The sequence below is a fragment of the Leptosomus discolor genome, chromosome 19 (assembly GCF_034619465.1).
Source record: "Leptosomus discolor isolate bLepDis1 chromosome 19, bLepDis1.hap2, whole genome shotgun sequence".
Lineage (NCBI taxonomy): Eukaryota > Metazoa > Chordata > Aves > Leptosomiformes > Leptosomidae > Leptosomus > Leptosomus discolor.
This window is the reverse complement of record NC_141409.1, coordinates 4,002,294-4,021,693: the sequence shown is the minus strand read 5'-3', so window position 1 is coordinate 4,021,693 and position 19,400 is coordinate 4,002,294. Positions and strand designations below refer to the sequence as shown.

The 19,400-nt window shown below is 50.3% G+C and overlaps 1 protein-coding gene across 2 annotated transcripts in view; it reads right to left on the bottom strand.

The window, feature by feature from the left end:
- Positions 1-17,190: 17,190 nt before the first annotated feature.
- EHMT1 (euchromatic histone lysine methyltransferase 1) overlaps positions 17,191-19,400 on the bottom strand; it is a 71,174-nt gene continuing 68,964 nt past the window's right edge. For both annotated transcript variants that reach the window (XM_086475543.1, XM_086475544.1), the window contains 2 exons: positions 17,645-17,820; positions 17,191-17,374 (listed from right to left, as the gene is read on the bottom strand). In XM_086475543.1, coding sequence (XP_086331669.1) covers positions 17,191-17,374; positions 17,645-17,820 — 360 coding nt within the window. The remainder of the gene's footprint in view (positions 17,375-17,644; positions 17,821-19,400) is intronic.

Genomic DNA, 19,400 nt, shown 5'->3' with positions numbered 1-19,400 from the left:
CTGATTTGAGGAAGCTGGAGCCATGCTGGGGCTCTCATCCCCACAGAGGCAGCCAGCTTCCCCACCACCTGGGAGATCCCCCTCCTCCTTCCCAGGGGATGGGCACTGTGAGAAGTTGGTCCTCACGACAGACAGGTGCTCCCATAGCACAGAGCTGCTCCTGCAGCTGCTTTCCACACTCAGATGCCAGACTCCATAAATGGGCCAGACTGAACAAGCCAGCCTGTCTCAGCAGATGGAAGCTGCTAATGTGCATTCAGAAAATGTTACAGCCAAGCCTCCCAAAGCAACAAGTGACCCCTGCTCTGCATGAGGTTTTTCCTCTTGAAAGAGGAGAGCAACAACTTTGCCTCATGGTGAGTCCGTTCAGTCACTCGCAGGGGTGAAGGGAGGGGTTTTGTCCATGCTCTGGTTTCCAGTACTGGAACCTTCTGTAGGGTAATTGGGACATCATGTGCAAAATGAGACATTTCTAAAATTTTTAAGGGAAGAGTCCAGCTCTTTTTGAAGCAGCTCTCAGAAATGCACATAGATGAAGCCACTTAACTCAGGGATACCTGCTCCGCCCCTTGCTGTTGCAGAGGTGAGCATCTCCACCCAAAGCTGCAAATCCCTTGCCCAGCTGGCACTTAACCACAAGGGCACTTCAAGTCTTTAAAGCTCCAAGTTTCCACCAGAAAATTTTCTTGTGTCTCTAAACACCCACCTCTGGTCATGCCTGAAACTCTCCAAGCTTTTGAATGCCAGGAGAACAACCCACAGGCTCACACTTACAACCAGCAAGCTGCATGGATCAGGCACTTCCCTTCCAATGTGACACACCCCGATAGGTGCTCCCAGTGCTCCGTTACTGAGCTACTGTGTAACAGAGCTACCACCACCTCCTCTGACCCACAAAGTCTTCCAAGAAGGCACAATACGAGGAGAGAGCATGCAATCTGCAACTCTAGGAACATGCTCAGTGGAAACAGTTCATAATCCAACAGCTATGTCCTGTTGGGCAGTTAGTGGAAAGGTTATATCTTTCTCCATGATATTTCCCCCGGTTGCCCTTTGAGAATCTCTCTTAGGTACTTGTCTCTTCCCTCATACCTGGTAGGTGCCCAGATGCTCAGTATGGTCTCTCAAGGCTCTAACAGCAACACAACAAAACAAATGTCGCTATATACATGGATAGAGATATATATATTAAAAACATAGATATACAAATGTGTATGTCTATGCTTATGGCATAACACTGAACTCTGTCACGCCAGGTCTTCCACCTCATTACAGATGGAGGGATGGCAGCATTTCTGTCCATGACAGGGCTGTTTGGAGGAGAGTCGAAAATCCTGAGATGCTTCATTCCTGTTGTGAAGGGGTTACATAAAACAGTAAGAGGTCACAACCAGCCATTGGGGACACCATAGCGTCACCAGGCTCTTCAGGCAGTGACATTACAGGTGGCATTAGGGGCCAGCAGGTGATCTGTATACAACAGATAAAACCCTGCTGTAATCATTCAGCACCAGGACACAAGGAGGTGGCATCCCAGGAACAAAACTCTGATGATTTATGATGCACTCAGGACTCTCCAAAGGCATTATTTATTTGCATTACTGAGAGGACTTAATTATTCCTTCTTGTATTAGAGAAGGCACTGAGAGCTTCTATTACTGAGAAAATAATTTTAATCAGCAAACAGAGCACATGTCACAACCAAACATTTATCGTGAGGAAAGTCAGATGGCTGAAGAGTTCGTATTTCAAACCCTTGCTAATACAGCTGCATGTGCTTGAACTGCACAGGTTGACCCATAAACGAGAGAAACTGCCCAAATGTAGCAAATCTGAGCAAGCTTTTCAGAGAGTAGTGCTGCAGAAGAGGCCCAGCAATGCCAGAAAGGGGGAAATTAGAGGAAGAAACTGCAACAATTTCACATCACAAGAGCTAGCAAGAACACTGGTTAAAAATAATTAATAAGGCAAAGCAGATTTAGGACCAGAAGGCCCATTTTCTTGTCTGAGTTTTGGCAGTAAGTGGAGTCCAGTGGTCAGAAGAGGGGCCTTGAAGGTATCTGGCAGCCCTTCACAAGCACTAAACCTATTGCCAGCTTCTGGAAAACAAGCACATCGTAAACATCTCTAAAGCATTTCCATTTTTAAAAATGTCTGTAAGGCAAAGTTTCAAAAAGTGTTTGTAGCCCAGTGGGATTCTCGTAAGCACCTCAGCAATAGGCACCCAATTCCTGATGAAGGCAGCACTTACAGCAAAGTGCTTTCATCTCCAAGAGCACCTGCAAGGGTGATGGGGCATACCTGCTGATGTTGCTGTAGTCCCCAAAGGTGACAGTGACACCAGGCACAGTGATGGGCACCATCCAACCTGCACAGGGACTGTGTCTGCAGTCCAGAAGGTGATGCCCCATCACCAAACACACAACACAGCACCCAGAGGTGACAACAGCCCCTCAAGCAGGGCTGCTGGTTGCTCCCTTCCCCAGGAGCCCACCACTTAGACTAATGTGGAGCTCCAAGTCCTTTTTCCCCCTGATGGCAGTCAGAGTTTTTTGCAAGTCAAAAACTAATATCACTAAGAAAACCTGTGGGAATCCAAAGGGAGGTCACATGTATTTTAAAAAATTTGATTGCAGCCCATGGTTTCATTATTCCTAGGGAGACAACACTCCTGTGTCATCGCTTGCTCCTGGGATCAGAGAAATTGCCTATGATCTTAAAACAACACAAAATGTTTTGTGATTTAAACCAAAAAAATACAAACCCCACCGCCTCTCTCTCGTTGGAAGTTACCACATCCCAGTCTGCTGCAGGACTTGGACCTTTCATGGAGAAAGAAAACCACAAGACGCAGGGACAACTGGTAACAGCCAGCTGAGGAGGGCAGGCTGGGTGGAGACAAGGCCATCCAGCATGAGCAGTCTGCCTGTCATGTCCGGCTGTTCGATGTTTTCTTTAACATTTAAGAAGCCTGTGTGATCATCAGATCCAATGCTGCTTCAGTCAACTAATCCAGGACTTCAGGTGCAGCCAGGAGTGCTCCTCTCCCTGGGTCAGTGTTCTTCCGTGAGCGCAGCAACGTGATGGCCTCTTTCCCCACCCTCCCAGGGAAGAGGCGAGTCCCCGTGTTCCTGTCAAATGATGGTGTTCGCTATTCAAGTTACTCCTTGATGAAATACAAATGTACAGCCAGCGTTTTAAATACTGGCATCTCTACAAGTTAAACACAGCAATTACGGCTCGCAGGCATTCAGGGGAGGGACACATTTCTCTGCCAGTGAATGTGCGTTTAGTATCCGCTTGACATCGTCTCCTGGAACGTGAAAATTAGAGGGATCAGCACTTGGGTGGAATAGAAATGTGCATTAATACCAGTGAGCAGGGTGGTCAGCTCAGCTCCCAGCACTGTTGCCACTCTGCCTCTCCATGGGATTGTTTGCTTGAAGCTGCAGAGCAGCCCAATGGGGGCTGAATGCCAAGACCACCAGGACCAGGAGTCCGTTGACCACCAGAAGGGCTTGGTGTGCAGTAGACTGAGCTTTTTACACTTTTGAGCAATAAGGACAGAGTTAAGAGCAACAAGAGCTACTGTGGGAGCAGGACTTGACTTGTTGGGTATTTGAGCTGAGCAAGGTTGATGGTACCTCCTGTCTGGGCAGCAAGGTTGTGGCAGCGGCTTCGGAGCATCACTGAGTGTCACCACTTGTTTTTGTGGCCTGAGCTAAGTGGGAACGGTACATCCTTGTGCTCACAAAGCTGCCAGGACCACTCCCTGCTGTTGGAGGGGACAACAGCCCAAATGACCCCCATTGAACTACCCTCCTGGACACAGCAGGGACAGGCCCACTAGCCATTTCTGGGGAGGAAGAGTGGACCACATCCCTTGAGCAGGTAGCCATAGCCACACTGCTTGATACTTCTGTTTGAAAAAACATGCAGAGGAACAGTACACCTTGTAGAAGAGGTGGTTCTCAAAAGCAAGGAGAGCCTGGAGGCATGTTAATAGAATACCAGCAGCAGCAGAAGGCACGAACAGGAGAAAAGTTACAAGTGAAACAAATCACATTTAAATCAGCAAGCCTCACTGCCACTGATTTACACCATCTGGGAAGAGAAAATCTGAAAGGAGCATGACTGTTTGGCCCAGTTGGGAGTCTCACCTCCCTGCCAGGATGGCGGAACAGACCTGCAGGGTAGTTGCATACAGCTCTGCTCTGCTCTTCTCTTCAGTTTACTCCCAGCTCCATCAGCCTCCCCCGCCCAGTCCACCTGCAAACACCAGGTCCATCACCATGCTCACACTGCCAGGCATGGTCTTCATCTGTCCATTTTCCAGCCTTTCCAAGCACCTCATTCGTTTTATACATAACCAGGACAAAAGTTTGATATTTCAATCAGAAATTTGTTGCTTGCTTTAGTCCTAAAACATTCGATAACACAATAACTGATCAGCACAGTTCACTGTTCAGAATATTTCTCTTTACTGAGGTCTTTACTGTTCCTATTTCAGACAGTTTAATAAAGGATTAGTTCTTGCGAACAGCTGCATTTTTCACTTCACTGAGAAATAAACACATCGGGCTCATTTGCTTTGCAAGCAGCATAAAAGCAGGAGAGCTCAATACTTTCCAAGAGATGTCATGCACTCTTAATATTCCCTCCTCATCCCACCTTGGAGCCCTATAAACCCTCTCCTCACTCAGAAGGTAATCCTCTCCCTACACAAAGCCTGCAAAAAAACCCATGCAGGTGTTTGGGGGTTGCACAGACTAACCCCAAATAGCTGTGCAACTCTGAGCAGCAGTTGCCAAAGCTGGAGGACCATTAGACTGCATCCTCATTTCTTCCCTCATTGCCTTCTCTTGTTATCTACTGAAGACAGAGTTGAAAATAACATTTAATAAGGCTGCTGGGTTGTCAGTGGCCTGCAGGACACAGCCTGTGCGAGACTGCAATCCAGCAAGCGTTCGGCATCTCTGATCCGGGGACCTTTCTCCTGGGATGTGAATAAAAACAGGTTCTTAATTAAGTCCTGGGTATTGATTTCATTTTCATCCTATTAACTGCTTTGCCCTACATGTGTTTGCTACACTCTGTAGGATTCCCCTTACCCCCACCCTGTATACATACAAACGGCAAAGACGAAACAGCTTCATTAGTCCTATCTACACTTCAGCCATCAGTTTGTTGGGGTTTGGGGTTTTTTTTTGGCTTTAAAGTGCTCATAAAAGAGCCTCCTCGACAGCTTCCAGGCCTGCATCTCTCCAGCAGAGTGAAGATGCATGAACCCACAAGAGCTCTGCTACTTTTGAAGGAGAAAACAAACTCTGCACAGCCCCTGAAGAAACCCATCTTCTGGGTAACCTCACACATCTAGCACGGGGCAGGTGATGGAAGGGGTCAGAAAAGCAAAATCCCTAGAGCTAATGCCACATGTTGATTTTTTGTTTTGTAAAATGGTAGCAACAGCTTGTCCTTAGACACTGAGCCCCAGCAGAGTCTGAGCAGCGCAAGGTCAGGTCACCCTGTGTGGGAGCTGCTTTTCCTGCTAAAAGGAAAGTCAAAGCTTTTTTTGTTTCCCCCTACAGAAGCAGATATGGGAGAAAGCGTCATCAGGGAGAAGACAGAGACAAATACCAAGTTCAAGAATGAAAAAAAAGGGAAAATGGAAATGAGTGGAAAAACAGTAGATTGAGGAGAACAAGCAGAAACCCAGCATTTCCCACAATGCACGGAAAGATTTGAGACTTTATACCGCACCCTCGGAGGCTATTTGCATCAGTAACCACACGGTTCATGAACTTATACAAGCACATGGTCTTTGACCCAAAGAATTCATAATCAAATTTAAGACTTCACACCAGAAAAAACAACCGAGGGAAGACATATTTAAACAAGAGAATAAGGGAGGCATGTAAACATTTGGAGAAAAAAAGAGCAAAGCTATTTTCAACTCTTCATCATCATTTTTTTTAGGATGTCAAAGAAGGGGATTGAAGAAGTCAGAGCTGGCAGAGATGTGGCGAGGATAAAGCCCGGCAGAAGCCCCGACAAGTTGGTCGGGTCTTTATAGCACTCCCCAGACCTCCAAGTGTTTGAGCTTCCTTTGATTTTGCGCTGAAATCCCAGGAACTTCCAGCAATCAACTATGAGTCAATATTTCTGTCATCCAAATCTGGGAACTGGCCTGAAATGCAGCTGGGAAACGCAAACAGCCTGACACCTCTTGGTCTCTTAATACCAAGGGCAACTACTTAAAAGGCCACTGAAGAACAATCAATAACCCAAACAGTGAATTTAACTTTCTCTAGCATGAGTATCTGCTAACTTTCAAATGCATGGTGGATTGCCAAAGACTTCTGGTAAAGCTTCACGTTTGGATCTGGGTTGTTTATCCAAAGCAGAATTGAGTTAGATAATTTGCCTGGTTCTAGGAAGAACTTGGATGTTTACACTGATTTAAGAATTAGCTTGAAAATTGTCATATGTGCCAAGCTGAGTGGCAGCAAGGACTGACTGCATAAGAGATATCTGAGCTCTATTTCACAGCCCAGATTGTTCTTTCTCTGTTTTGCTTCAAGAAATAAGGCTCAACAACATCAAAACAGCATGTCCTTAGGTCCAGCCCTCAGCTGGAAGAAGTCACTGCAGACAGCATCGAAGCCACACTCGCTGATGCCGCGCGAGGACCTCAGTTCTGCAGATCTGTAGACCAGGCAGCACTTACTTCAACTGAATTAGCAAGAAAGGTCTGGAATGGTTAATTGAAATTATTTAGCCATAATGTTTTGCCCTTCTCCTCCTCTCCCTGGCATAATGTTTTCTAAATTGAATTCCTTTAACACAATCCAATATGCAGCAAAACCGTTGTTCCAGAGAAATGTAGCCTTTCGGGTCTGGCCAGTTGCCTCCCCCACACCTCGGGGAGGCAGCAGCTCCCAGTGACCCCTTTTCTGTCCCCATCCTCTGCCCAGCATCACCAGGAGCCAGGCACCGCAGAGGCAAGTTTCCTTCGATCCAGGTCCGTGGGGCAGTGACACTGGGATCATGCAGGCAGCACGGCCATGAGGAAGGCTCAGCACCAGGAGCTCCCCTAGGGCAGCTCATTGCTCTGGGCAGCTGCATCTGCCTTCCCATGCTGGAAGGCCAAGGAAATCTGTGCTTAACCAAGCCACACATCCCTTGTCTGACTTTTTTCTGCATGCAGTTTATGAAGAATTATGGAGATGTTACAAATAACTGGAAAAAAACAGATTTTATGTAGGCCAGTGGACCTTGAGATCCAGGCACCATCCACACCAGTGTGCATTTTTACACAGGGGAGGTTTCCACACATAGTCAGGGCAAATGTAGAGGGAGCAACAGCACCTTCGTGCAACAGCAGAGGGTCTGGCAAGTGCTTGTCCCGGGTTGTGCGATCCCCAAGCACAGATACAGGCTGGGCAATGAGTGGATCAAGAGCAGCCCTGGGGAGAAGGACTTGGGGTGCTGGTGGGTGAAAGACTGAACATGACCCAGCAACGTGCACTCACAGCCCAGAAAGCCAACCGCATCCTGGGCTGCATCAGGAGCAGCGTGGCCAGCAGGGCGAGGGAGGGGATTCTGCCCCTCTGCTCGGCTCTGGTCAGACCCCACCTGCAGGGCTGCGTCCAGCTCTGGGGGCACCAGCACAAGAAGGACATGGACCTGCTTGAGGGGGTCCAGAGGAGGCCATGAAGATGATCAGGGGCTGGAGCAGCTCCCCTGTGAGGACAGGCTGGGAGAGTTGGGGTTGTTCAGCCTGGAGAAGAGAAGGCTCCAGAGAGACCTTAGAGCGGCTTCCAGTGCTGAAAGGGGCCGGCAGGAAAGGTGGGGAGGGACTCTTGGTCGGGGGGGAGAGACAGGACAAGGGGTAATGGCTTTATACTAAGAGGGGAGGTTTAGATTAGGTATTGGGAAGAAGTTCTTCCCTGTGAGGGTGGTGAGATCCTGGCACAGGTTGCCCAGAGAAGCTGTGGCTGCCCCTCCCTGGCAGTGCTCAAGGCCAGGCTGGATGGGGCTGGGAGCAACCTGGTCTGGTGAGAGGTGTCCCTGCCCAGGGCAGGGGGGTGGAACTGGATGGTCTTTAAGGTCCTTTCCAACCCAAAGCAGTCTGTGATTCAGCACTGCAATGCCAGCAGGCAGCAATGGTCAGGGACAGTCACCTTCCAGGCATATAGAAGCACAACGCCCATAGAAAGTGAAACACATCAGTCTGCATAAAGCTGAAACTTTGCACAGAGAAACAATCATGCCCCGAAGCAGAGGTCATTGTATTTGGGGACATGGCTTGTTTGTAATACTAGATGCTGCGCTGCTGGGTCTCTGCTACAGGAGAGATGGAAAGCCATACCAGGAGGTCTCCGTGTCCTGGGATGTGCCCAGCACAGCAGCAGGGGAAGCTGCTAATTACCAGAGAGAAACATGTAGACAGCAGCCAGACCACTGAATTCAGAACACGCACAGCCTGTGGGTTCAACACCACCTCTACCAGCAGATACATTGCGTGTAGAGACACGGATGGGAAGTCTGCAGGTCACTTGGTATTCCCTTCCCTTCTCTGCAATAAGTTAATGAAGTTTGCAATAGTACTTTCACAGCAAATAAAATTAACTAAAAATACATATCTGCCCAAACAATCAAGTACGTTTCCCGGGCTAGTTTTAAAGAAGAAGCTTGTACTTCTTAAAAATCAGTATTATACCAGACTATCTCCCTCATTGTCTTTGCAAGTTCTACCCCAAATCCCTGGCTTTCTACTCTATTTGTCTTCCTATGAGAGCAGGAGGGTCTCATCTCACAGGCACATACAGCACCCTCAGGAGTTGCTCATGCCTTGGGGTGAGGTTTTCAAATGCCCGTAGGCCAGTCAGGAGCACAGAAGACCACACAAGCCAGTGGGGAGTTTTATTCTCATTTTACTGATGGGAAACTGAGGCAAAGAGATACCTTCCAGCTACTGAGAAGGTGCACTGCATAAAGGGCTGGGCCGGAGGATCCATGGCACTACCTAAAACGTACAAAGCCTTCACAGAGGGTGAGAGACCAGGCAGGGGGATCGCTCAGCCACCACCAAACACAACCGACCCTGGGGCAGAGCAGGGCAGGTTCATGTCTCATAGCCAAGCAATTTAGCAACATTTAAGTTCAAGAGGAGGGTTTCTACCCAAACAAAACACAGGGATAGCTTAGGCAGAAAGGGAATCAGCACGAAGTTGCCTGAATTTGGTACTTTTTGCCTCCCACGTAAAACCAGCAGCTTGGCACTTTCCCGCTCCAGTCCCTGGGCGTACATCAGGTGCTGAGATGCTGAGCATCACGTACCTGCCCGCTGAGTCATCAACTCCTGCTCTTTCTCCACCCCAGGGTACACAGCTCCAGCACCCCATCAGGTGCCTAACCTGACCCGCTCTCCTCAGAAGAGCTGTGGCTGCTCCAGGAGATTTGCACCGTGGGCAGAAAAGCAGCTCTTGCCACAGCAGGAGGGAACACACGGACGGCCATCAGCAAAACAAAATGCTTTTGTGCCACAAAAGTTCCTGAACTTCTTCCACTTCAAGTCTGTGTCAAAGGGGTGTTCATGATATAAATGAGAATATTCTCCCCAATCCTTTTTTACTCATTTATACAGTCATTTTGCTAATGTTGCAGACCATGTTTGATGCTCATAAATTCCCAAGCAATTTATTCTGGTTATTTTCTTCCAACAGCTGCACAACTAGAGAGAAATTCTCTTCCCAGCAGAGGCAGAAGAAGAGGATATTCATCTTATTATGTCTGGGTAAAGCTTATCTGTTTATTTGCTGTTCAGAATTATATTTACAGCGCACAACAAAGACAAAGCCAAGTGCACTAATTGCTGTTGCTCAGGTAGAATATTTTCTGCCCACCCTGAGCCCTGCATCAGTGGGGCTTTATCTGGTACAAGTGAGCCACACACAAGGCTTTTATTATTTACCCATCACCGCTATTTCATCGCTACTGTGTTTTCTGAAAGAAGGAAGAAAAGCCTTAACGATTTCTTGCATGTTGTTCTGCTTTTCAAACAAGGATTGCTGATTTTTTTTTTTAAAAGCTTATTACACATCACAGACAAATACATCACCATTTAAATCAACCTCACTCTGAAAACACAGATGGAGGCTCCTTCAGAGGACAGGGGAAGCTTCCAGTAATCAGGTGCTTTGCATCCTCAACACGGTGAGCTCCAGACACCCACTTTCCTGGGCTCCCAAGGGATTAGCACAATGCAGTAAGCAACCCCCTAGCAGAGGACTTCTAACCCCAAAACCTTTACATTCTCCACCTTGCCAAAACCACAAACCTTCATCTTACCTCTGCTCCAGCTTGTACAGCTACAGACTGACCCTGCACTACAGCAGCAAAGCCCAGACCAGGCACCAGCACACAGCTCCCCAGTACTGGTGTTTTAAAGCATCTCCTGGAACGGCAGCAGCAGTGTGGGGTGGGAATTAATTGGTCTGTAAAGAGGATCAGCTGATAACACTTACCCTCTGCCCCCTTTCCTTGGGGAAGGGAAAAACATCCCAAATACAAAACGCAGCTGTAGTTCCTTTGGTGTCCCCACAGCGCCCTGTCACCATCCCTGCTCCCCAGCCACCTCCTTGAAATTAACTTGGCCCAAAATGCACTTGGCTTTGCCTGGGCTTAGGGGCATTTTACACGTTTTGCAAACCCACCCTCAGTGCTTAACTGGGCGCATAGGAGCCATGTGTGTCCAACACTTTCTGTTCCTGCAGCAGGATAAAGACTTGTGCAGCCAGGAAAGTTGGCAAATGGATCCCTCTTAAAATAGCCAGCCCTTTTCCTAATGTAATCTCTTGTCATTCTTGTTAGATAGCAAAGCTCCAAGTATTTAAACAAAGTCTTGGCTTACTGTGCCAATGCCCTGCTCCTACCAGGTCAGCTGGGGAACTTGCTGTAATGATGACTTTAATCCCAGCCAAGCATCGGGCTGTGATGGCTTAAGCCCTGTGGCATAGACCACCTGGTCCCATCAGGTCTATGGAGGGGGCAAGGGCAAGAGATAACTTTCAGGCCTCCAAGAGAAAGGATCGTAGAATCACAAAATCACAGACTGGTTTGGGTTGGAAGGGACCTTAAAGGTCATCTAGTCCAACCCCTGCCCTGGGCAGGGACACCTCCCACCAGACCAGGTTGCTCCCAGCCCCATCCAGCCTGGCCTTGAGCACTGCCAGGGAGGGGCAGCCACAGCTTCTCTGGGCAGCCTGTGCCAGGGTCTCACCACCCTCACAGGGAAGAACTTCCCAATATCTAATCTAAATCTCCCCTCTTAGTATAAAGCCATTACCCCTTGTCCTGTCTCTCCCCCCCCAATCAAGAGTCCCTCCCCACCTTTCCTGCCGGCCCCTTTCAGCACTGAAGGCCGCTCTAAGGTCTCCCCGGAGCCTTCTCTTCTCCAGGCTGAACAACCCCAACTCTCTCAGCCTGTCCTCACAGGGGAGCTGCTCCAGCCCCCTGAGCATCTTCTGAAAGGATGGCAAAGAGCTCCTTAACAAACCCCAAATGTTTTGGGCACCTTTGCTAGTGCTGAGCACATGCTGACCAGAGTGTAACGTGGTCAGGATGCTCTTATTACCCAGGTTTCCTTCCTTCTGCGTCCCACCCATCCCAGAGGGGCTGGGGACCATTGCTTCGTTATAAATACAAACTTTCTGGGCACGGGGGCATTTCCTTGCTGCGCGGGCTGCTGAGGTCCCTTTGCTGCTGCAGTAAGAGCAGAGGTAACCGAAGGGTTCAGCTCTGCCCGAGCTCAAGCGGGGCTCACCAGGGTGGCAACGAAGCCCTCAGTAGCTGGGGCTGGGTCTTGGCGGGCACTGCACGCTCCTCACACAAGGCCCAGGGGCTTTGGTTTCTCTTGGTACCGCAGTGCCGTTCCCCAGCCGGGCTGATGGGCGCTGCCGCCTTCTACAGCGTGCAGGTACATCCAGCAAGACATCATCCCCCCGTGCCTTCTGCTCCCACCAGCAATGCGGGAGCTCCGGCAGTTGCTTAATGCAGTTGTCAGGTGCTGAGTCCCCTTTGATGACTCTTGCATTGGTTAAACAGAAATTAAAAGGCAGGGTCGAGCAGGAAACCTCGGGCACAGGGCTGACCTTGTTCAAGCTCCCCCTCCCAATTAAAACAGCAGCATCGCACCTCTGCTCGCAGGCAGCGTTAAGCAATATTTGCTTTTTCTGGGCATTTAATCTGTTGGGTGCTAATGCCTGGGGAAGAAACAGGGGCGGCTGAGCCTGACCTCCCCAGGCATCAACACCTCTCCCCTCACCTGCTCCATCACTCCCATCCCACCTGCAGATTTTCAGCTTGCACCTGGTGCGAGGCTCTCATAGCCAGCAGCCGGGACATCAAGGCCTTTCCCTGCCAACAGCGATAGCACTCGTGGCTTTTCATCCTGCCCCGTAGCACTAGAAAGGAAATTAAAAGGGCGATAAGGGAGCTCTTTCATCAGACGAAGGAATATTCTGTGCTATCGGCGAGATAAACCAGTATTTCTTCCAGCTCTGGCAAAGGCTCAGGAATGAGACGTGGGGAGAAATCATACATTTATAGAGATTTATAACTCTTACCTGCCACTCCTGGGCTGCAGCTTAACCATCGCCCTCTCTCGCATTTCCTCAGTGAGGGAGGTCAGTGCTGCGGGACAAAAGGAGAGACAGAGGCTATAAAGAGGAGAAGCTGGATCAGCTCCAGTACTTCAGGGTAATTTTATGGCTTCACTGGCCCAGCTCAGCTGCCGGGTGATGGCCGTTACCTTTCAGGTGCCTTTCTAACGCCCCTCTGGGCCCAGCAGCTCCCAGAGAGACAAACCAGCACGAGCTCACCAGCTCCACGACCTGCTCGGCGCACAGAGGGTTTGCACAGGGAAGAGCTGGGCGATCCCGTGCAGCTGGACTTGATCCATCCACGTCTCGTCCACTGGCCCCAGGGTGGGCGACCAGCCCCTGTACGATGCTCCCCTATAGCTATAGGGGCGCTGATGCCCAGCAGGGGCAGGGAGCAGGAGGGAGAGGTGCATAAAGGGGCCTGGCTCAGTGCCACAGCCTGCCCTCCGTGACGAGGCACCCCAAATTGCCCAGCCCTGCTCCTGCAGTGAATTAGCACATCTCCCCCATGCGCCCCGAGTCGTGAGTGTGGTGCAGCCCCCCCCTCCCAAAAAGGGCTGCTGCACCCTGTCCCACAGAGCCAGCACTGTGCGCAGGACCCAGCTCGATGCAGAGCCACCACGCACCCCACCTTCGTCTGGGGGTCCCCAGCCTTCACTGGGGGATGCCCAGTGGGAAGAAGAAGGGGAGCAAGGATGTCCCATGCAGGGAAGGAGAGCAGTGTCTCCTCCAGCTCTGAGAAATCAAGGATTTTGGCCTGTAACCCTCCTCCTAGCCACATGGGCGAGGGTGGGATGCTGCAGGATGCACAGGATCAGCCCCACACCCTGCCTGAGCTCAGCACCCATATCCACATCCAGTCCCAGACCGGCTCCCCAGGCCAGTTGCATGACCATAGGGACGTCCCAAAGCATCACCAAATTCCCAGGAAAAGGCCAATGAACGAGTGAAGGTTTCTTTGCATCTTCAGTGGCGCCAAGGCCTCACGTCTCGCTTGGTGGTGGGTGAAAAGGAGAAGAAATCCTCCCGTGCCGGTAACTGCCACGAGCAAAGTGACTACCGGCTGCTCGAGAGCGAAGCCCAGGGCAGATGCTCTCGCTGCATTAGAAGAGAAGAAAGCTCTCCCTTAAACACGAGCAAAACCAGAGCTGCAGACGCGGCCCGGGGTGTGCACGGCGAAGGCTTGGCAGCAGCAGTTCATAAGGAGCCCTCAATTAGCGACAGAGCAGTTTAGCTTCAGGGGAAATCTTAACATTAAAATTGTCGCATCGCTTGAAATGGAGCGTCTCAACAAGCTGCTGCCCCCAGCCAAGCGGGGTTGGCAGAGCAGCTTAGGCGGCTTGACCCGCTTATCCCAACCCCCAACGGCCCTTTCGCCTCCCCCATCCCTGGAGCAGCCGCTGAACCAGGACCCTCTGGCGTTGCAGGAATTCCTGTTAAAATGCACAGCCCTTCTCCGGCTCATCCTCACCTGGGGAAACGTGGTGGAACATTAAATCTGTGTTCTTAATTTGCGTTTATTTGCACAGAAAAGCAAAGGCATCACCCAATGGTGCTGGGGGTTACCTGTGACTGTGTGCAAGCCAGCGGTGTCCAACCTCCACCCATCTCTCCTCTCTGCACCCAGGACCAGCATGGTGTGACCCCACGTGCTGCCAAAAACACGGCGTTTCCCACACTCAACCCCAGGAAAAAAACAGATTTCAGGAAAGTTACATTCAGAGACTAGATTTCTCGGGGGGTTTTCCACCTCTCACCTTCAATTAAAGCATATTATTTTCATTATCATGTTTAACTATACAATATGGAATGTATTATTTAATTAGCATTAGCCCGTAGTTAAATGGTCTCGGCGTGCGAGGGCACGTGGGTGTCTTCAGGAGTCCTGCTCACTTTCCCCGACAGCTCTGGCTATTCCTAACGGCACCCTTTGCAATTCCAGCAGCAGATCCCATCATTTCTCATCAAACAAACCCAACCTACAGACACCGTATTTTATTGACCAACTGCCTTCAAGCCACCCGACTTGTGACTGAGGATGATGAGGGCAACTCCGGGGTTCTGCGGGCGACGAAGCCTCCTGCCAGGTGGGCGAGAGGTGGGTGGGTGTGCGAGGCCACGGCCGAAGCCCTCCCCACTCCTCCCATCCCCCGCTGGCATCGGGCCGGGCTTTTCCCCCCGTTTATGAGCATTTTGATGAGCTGTCGCTGGGCAGCGGCTCAGTCGCTCATTTCCCCGCCGCAGGGCGAGGGCACATGGTGGCCGGGCTCCCTCACGCAGCCTCAGCAGCCCCTGCCCGGCACCCCGGGACTCGGGGGGACCCCCTGGCACCGCTCCCCCACGACGTCACCCAACAGCAGCCCCCAAAGCCCGGCCGGAGCTGCTGGCCCAGCCAAAACCCCGCAGAGCCCTGCGGTTCCTCCCCGCCGCCGCGGCCCCGGGGCTTCCTCCGAGCAGGAGGTTCTCCCCTCGCCCCTTTCCTTGGCCTTTTTTAGTTAATTTTATTGACTTGCCCCCCTGCAGGTGCCGCGGAGGCATCACGGGGCCCTCGAAGCCCTCCCGCAGCCAGGGCCCAGGCTCCCGACTCAGATGCCTTCACGACTGCGGGATTATCCCAAATCTAAAACCCAAACCCAAACCACCCCCTGAGCAAAGAACAAATAAGTCTTTTTTCCTTGCTTGGAAGTGGGTTTTGCTTTCCTGATTTTCCTCGCAAGCCCAAGGAGGAGAGGTCTCAGCGCCAGCCCCCTCCAGCCCCCCCGGCATGGCAGACAGAAAGGCCAAACTCCTTTTAAAGCACTTTTTTTTTCTTTTTTTTATTGATTTCATTGAAAACAGAACAAGAAAATGATCAGAGCCAAAAGACTGCTCCTTTAAAACTGTCGAAAACATTAACAGAAAAAAAATAATAATAATAAACATGACGGCATTATGAATGTTCTAGAAGAGATGAACAAAAAAACCTGTTACTGCACTAATTACAGTATTTAAAGATATATGCAAAAAAAAAAAATTAAGATAATGACCTGCCCAGCCACCACACAAAAGGTGATGGCAAATTTATTCACACTACAATACTAACAATTTAAAAAACGTTTTGTTTTTTTCCTGCATTTTTATACTAAAATCACTTTGTTCTTTTTATACAATTGATAGTTTATATTCACGTGGTGAGCAAAAATCACACCAGAATCAGCACCGTTTTGTTTTGTGGTTTCTTTGTGTTGTCGTTTTTTTGTTTTGTTTTTTTCTCTTTTTGTGGTTTTTTTTCTTTTTCTTTTTAATGCTAGTCCCCAATGTTTCAGTAATGGTAAAAAATAAATCAGTTTATTGAAACCTCATAGCGTGTGGCTTAAAAATTAATCGAAGGTGCCCAGCGTTGAGAAAAGTGATGGGAACAGACGAGCTGGTGGCATCTGGGATCTTCTCGCCGTGACATGTCCTGTCTGCTGTGTGCCCCAGCCGGCGGACGCAAGTTGAGGTTCTCTATAATATATATATCATTCACTTTATTTTTAAAAAAAGAAAAAACTGATTTTCTTAAGAAGTTAGTGTCTTGTACAATCCCCTTCAACCTTCCCTCTCTAAAACGGCTAATGCGACGGGGCGAGGGAAATCCTTCCACGGGTGAACTGAACACTGAGACAGTAACACAGCCAAGCGGCGCAGACGAGAGCTGGTTTGTAAAGGAGAAAGCCCGGGAGGGAGCAGGGCCTCGGGGGAAGTGTCTCTGGACGGCTCGGGAGAGAGCCAGGGACCAAAGGGATTGTAAGGACTCTGGGTTTCTTCTCAGCGGAAGAGAAAAAAGCCGGTGGGTTTGGTAACAAGGAGGGCATCTGTTAGAAATGCCCTCTAGCTCCTAGGGAAGGGCCCCACCGCAACGTCCTGCGAGATGTGGGAGAAATTAATGATTAAAAAAAAAAAAAAACCCAAAAAACAAACAACCCAAAAACCGAACAAACCAACAAAAACCAACCAGCAGAACCTGCCCCGGGGCTGTGCCAAGCAAACCCAAACGCCAGCACCTCCCTCTCCCCTCCCCACTCCCCCCCTGGCTTTTAGAAAGAAAGTCCCATCAAGTATTCAAAGTTTATTACAAGTGAACTGGAGATGACTTGGCATGAGCGATCCATTCAATCAACAACAGTCGGCGGACGGGCGGCTCTCCCTCGGCTCTGACAACACTCAGCACATTAAGAGACGGAGGCCAGCACAGCTTGCATGGAAAAAACAACGCAACAGCCACCCCTCCACACGCAACTGTGAAAACCAGCAGCTTTCCAGGACCGGGGAGGGGAGAACAACATCACGGAGGTGGGATTTGCTTTTACTTATTCCTCAAGTAACAGTCGGTGGCACAGCCCTAAGTGTCACGAACCCTTGGCTTTCCTTGAGAGCGGTTTTGTTTTTTGTTTTGTTTTCTTTTTTTTTTCTTTTTTTTTTTTTTTTTTCCTCTTTAAATGGAAATTCGAACAGTATGCGAATCTATAGGGTTAAAACGAGTCAGTCTCTGGGGAGCGGAGCCTCAAAAGGGGCCGGCTGCCGTGGCAGAGCTGGTGTCGGGGAGCCCGTTTTCCTGCGTGTCCTGGGACGAGGTGCTCGCCTGCCGCTGGGCCAGCGCTGAGCTCGAGTGTTTGCACTTGGGTGAACCGCACTGACAGCTGAAGTATTTGCCTTTGATGTCCCAGAACCTGTCCCCGTAGTCAAAGCTGCAAGAGAGAGACAGAGCCGGGGTCACCGCAAAGCAGAACACGCAGAGCAAGACGCCAGGGTCAGCAACACCGGGTGCTGCCACAATTTGGGTTGTTCCAAAGCTCCAGGGGATGGACTGCGCTTGCAGGATCCCCAGGGGCCTCTGGGGACACGCCCCTGAGAGCAACGGGATGGAGTGAACCAGCTCGGGAGCGGCAGAGCGTTCGTCCCTCTGCGCTCCGTCCTTCCCCCAGCGAGGCGGCGGCTCCCCGCGGGAAGGCACCTACCCGATTTCTTCTCCGGCTTCTATGTGCCTCGTGCTGAAGAAGGCGATCCTGGGAAAGCGGAGGTCCTGATGGGACATGAAGACCCGCACGGGGATGAGGTTTGGCTCACAGAGGTGGTTTATAAAGCGGCTGATGTTGCCATAGAAACGGGCATCTATGCAGTACACCTCTCCGTCCTGGAGGAGAAACGCACCTTCCATTACATGAGGTTGGGGTTCGTATTGTTACTGCTACTTGTCCAAATAGAACAAATGACCAAACTACTGGTCGTTCCACCAACACTCTGGAGAGCTTCAAGAAGAACAGCCAGGGCAGGACACCCACTGCGGGTTTAAAGGGACTAAACACACACAGGTTTATACTCAACAGCACCCAGAAAATAGAGTTTTCTGACAGCACTCTGCCCCACAAGCCCAAAGACCTTTTAAAATGCCCCTGCCACTGGCTGGCATGTCAGCTCTCCCCAGCCCTGCTCTGCTAAAGCATCAGCTTGGTCAAGTGGGATTGATGCTTGGTGCAGACAGACACCTTATGGGTAAAAGCTCCTGAACAGGGGAACAGGCATCTGCTCTGTCCTCTAATTGAACACGACAGCTAGGAAACACAAAGCCAGAGCCTTGAGAAAACACAGGTTTTTGCAGATAAAAGCGTAAGTCAGAACACAGAAACTCCCTTTCCAGAGAGCCCGAAGAGCAGTAATATTTTGTTTTCCTTGAAAATAAAAGAACCCCCCTCAGGGCTCTTTTATTCCAGCAGAGAATGACTCTGCAAAGCAGAGACTTTAATTACAGAAGCTAATTTCAGTTGCAAAGAGGCCAAAAGCAAAAGGATCCATTAGCGGTGCTCCAACTCCCTTTTGGGCAAGCACCTCGCAATCGTTAATGGATGAGCTGTGCCAGATCACACCACCCGACTGGTGCAGGAGCCCAGGGAAGATGTCCTGACAACCGGGGGAGGTGTCACCCCACATGGTCCCACACCACGGACAGTGTTACCAGCTCTAATTTCAAGTAATTCCCACCACCCCCTCACTCTCATCCGTGGAAATGGATTGGTGAGGACAACATCACCCACGACCACATCTAGTGACCACCTGGAAAGATCTGAGCTCTCCACCACGCAAGTCAGGATGTGTTTCCTTAGAAAGGAGCTGCTGCCTTGACCAACACAGGCAGTGTCCTCACTGTGAGGCTGCTGAGGAGGACAAGTCCCAAAGCAAACTGCTTCCCACCTTGCTAAGAGGGTATCAGGAACTAAAGAGTCTCATGGTGGCAATCAGAGAGGAGAACCTGCTCTGGGGCGAGATGAGTCTCCTTCTCAAGAGTGCGAAGGCACTGGGGGGTTTCTCAGAAGGGAGGATGCCCAGAGAAAGCCCTTCTCGCCTGCAGGCAGGCAGGAGTCACACAGATGCGGCAGCGTGCAGCCCCCATCGCTGCCTCTCCTCGATGGAGCGCAGCAGGGCCAAGCCTGGGAGCAAGGACTGCAGAGGACGGGCCCGTGCATGGGAAAGGGGTGGCTTCCACGAATAGAAAGCAACCACAGCAGCTACAACAACCTCCTCTTTCTCATCAAGAGCACATTTTTTTCCAGCTCTCTAGTAGAGAGACAAGAAAACCAGCCCTTCAACCAGCGGAAGCTGAGAGCAGCTCTTGTGCTGTGTCTTCAGCAGTGGCAGCAAGTTTTGGCCGTTTGACGCCTGCCCTCTTTGAGACGTGGAGTGGGATGTGACTGCAGGACCTGCCACGCTGAACGGTTC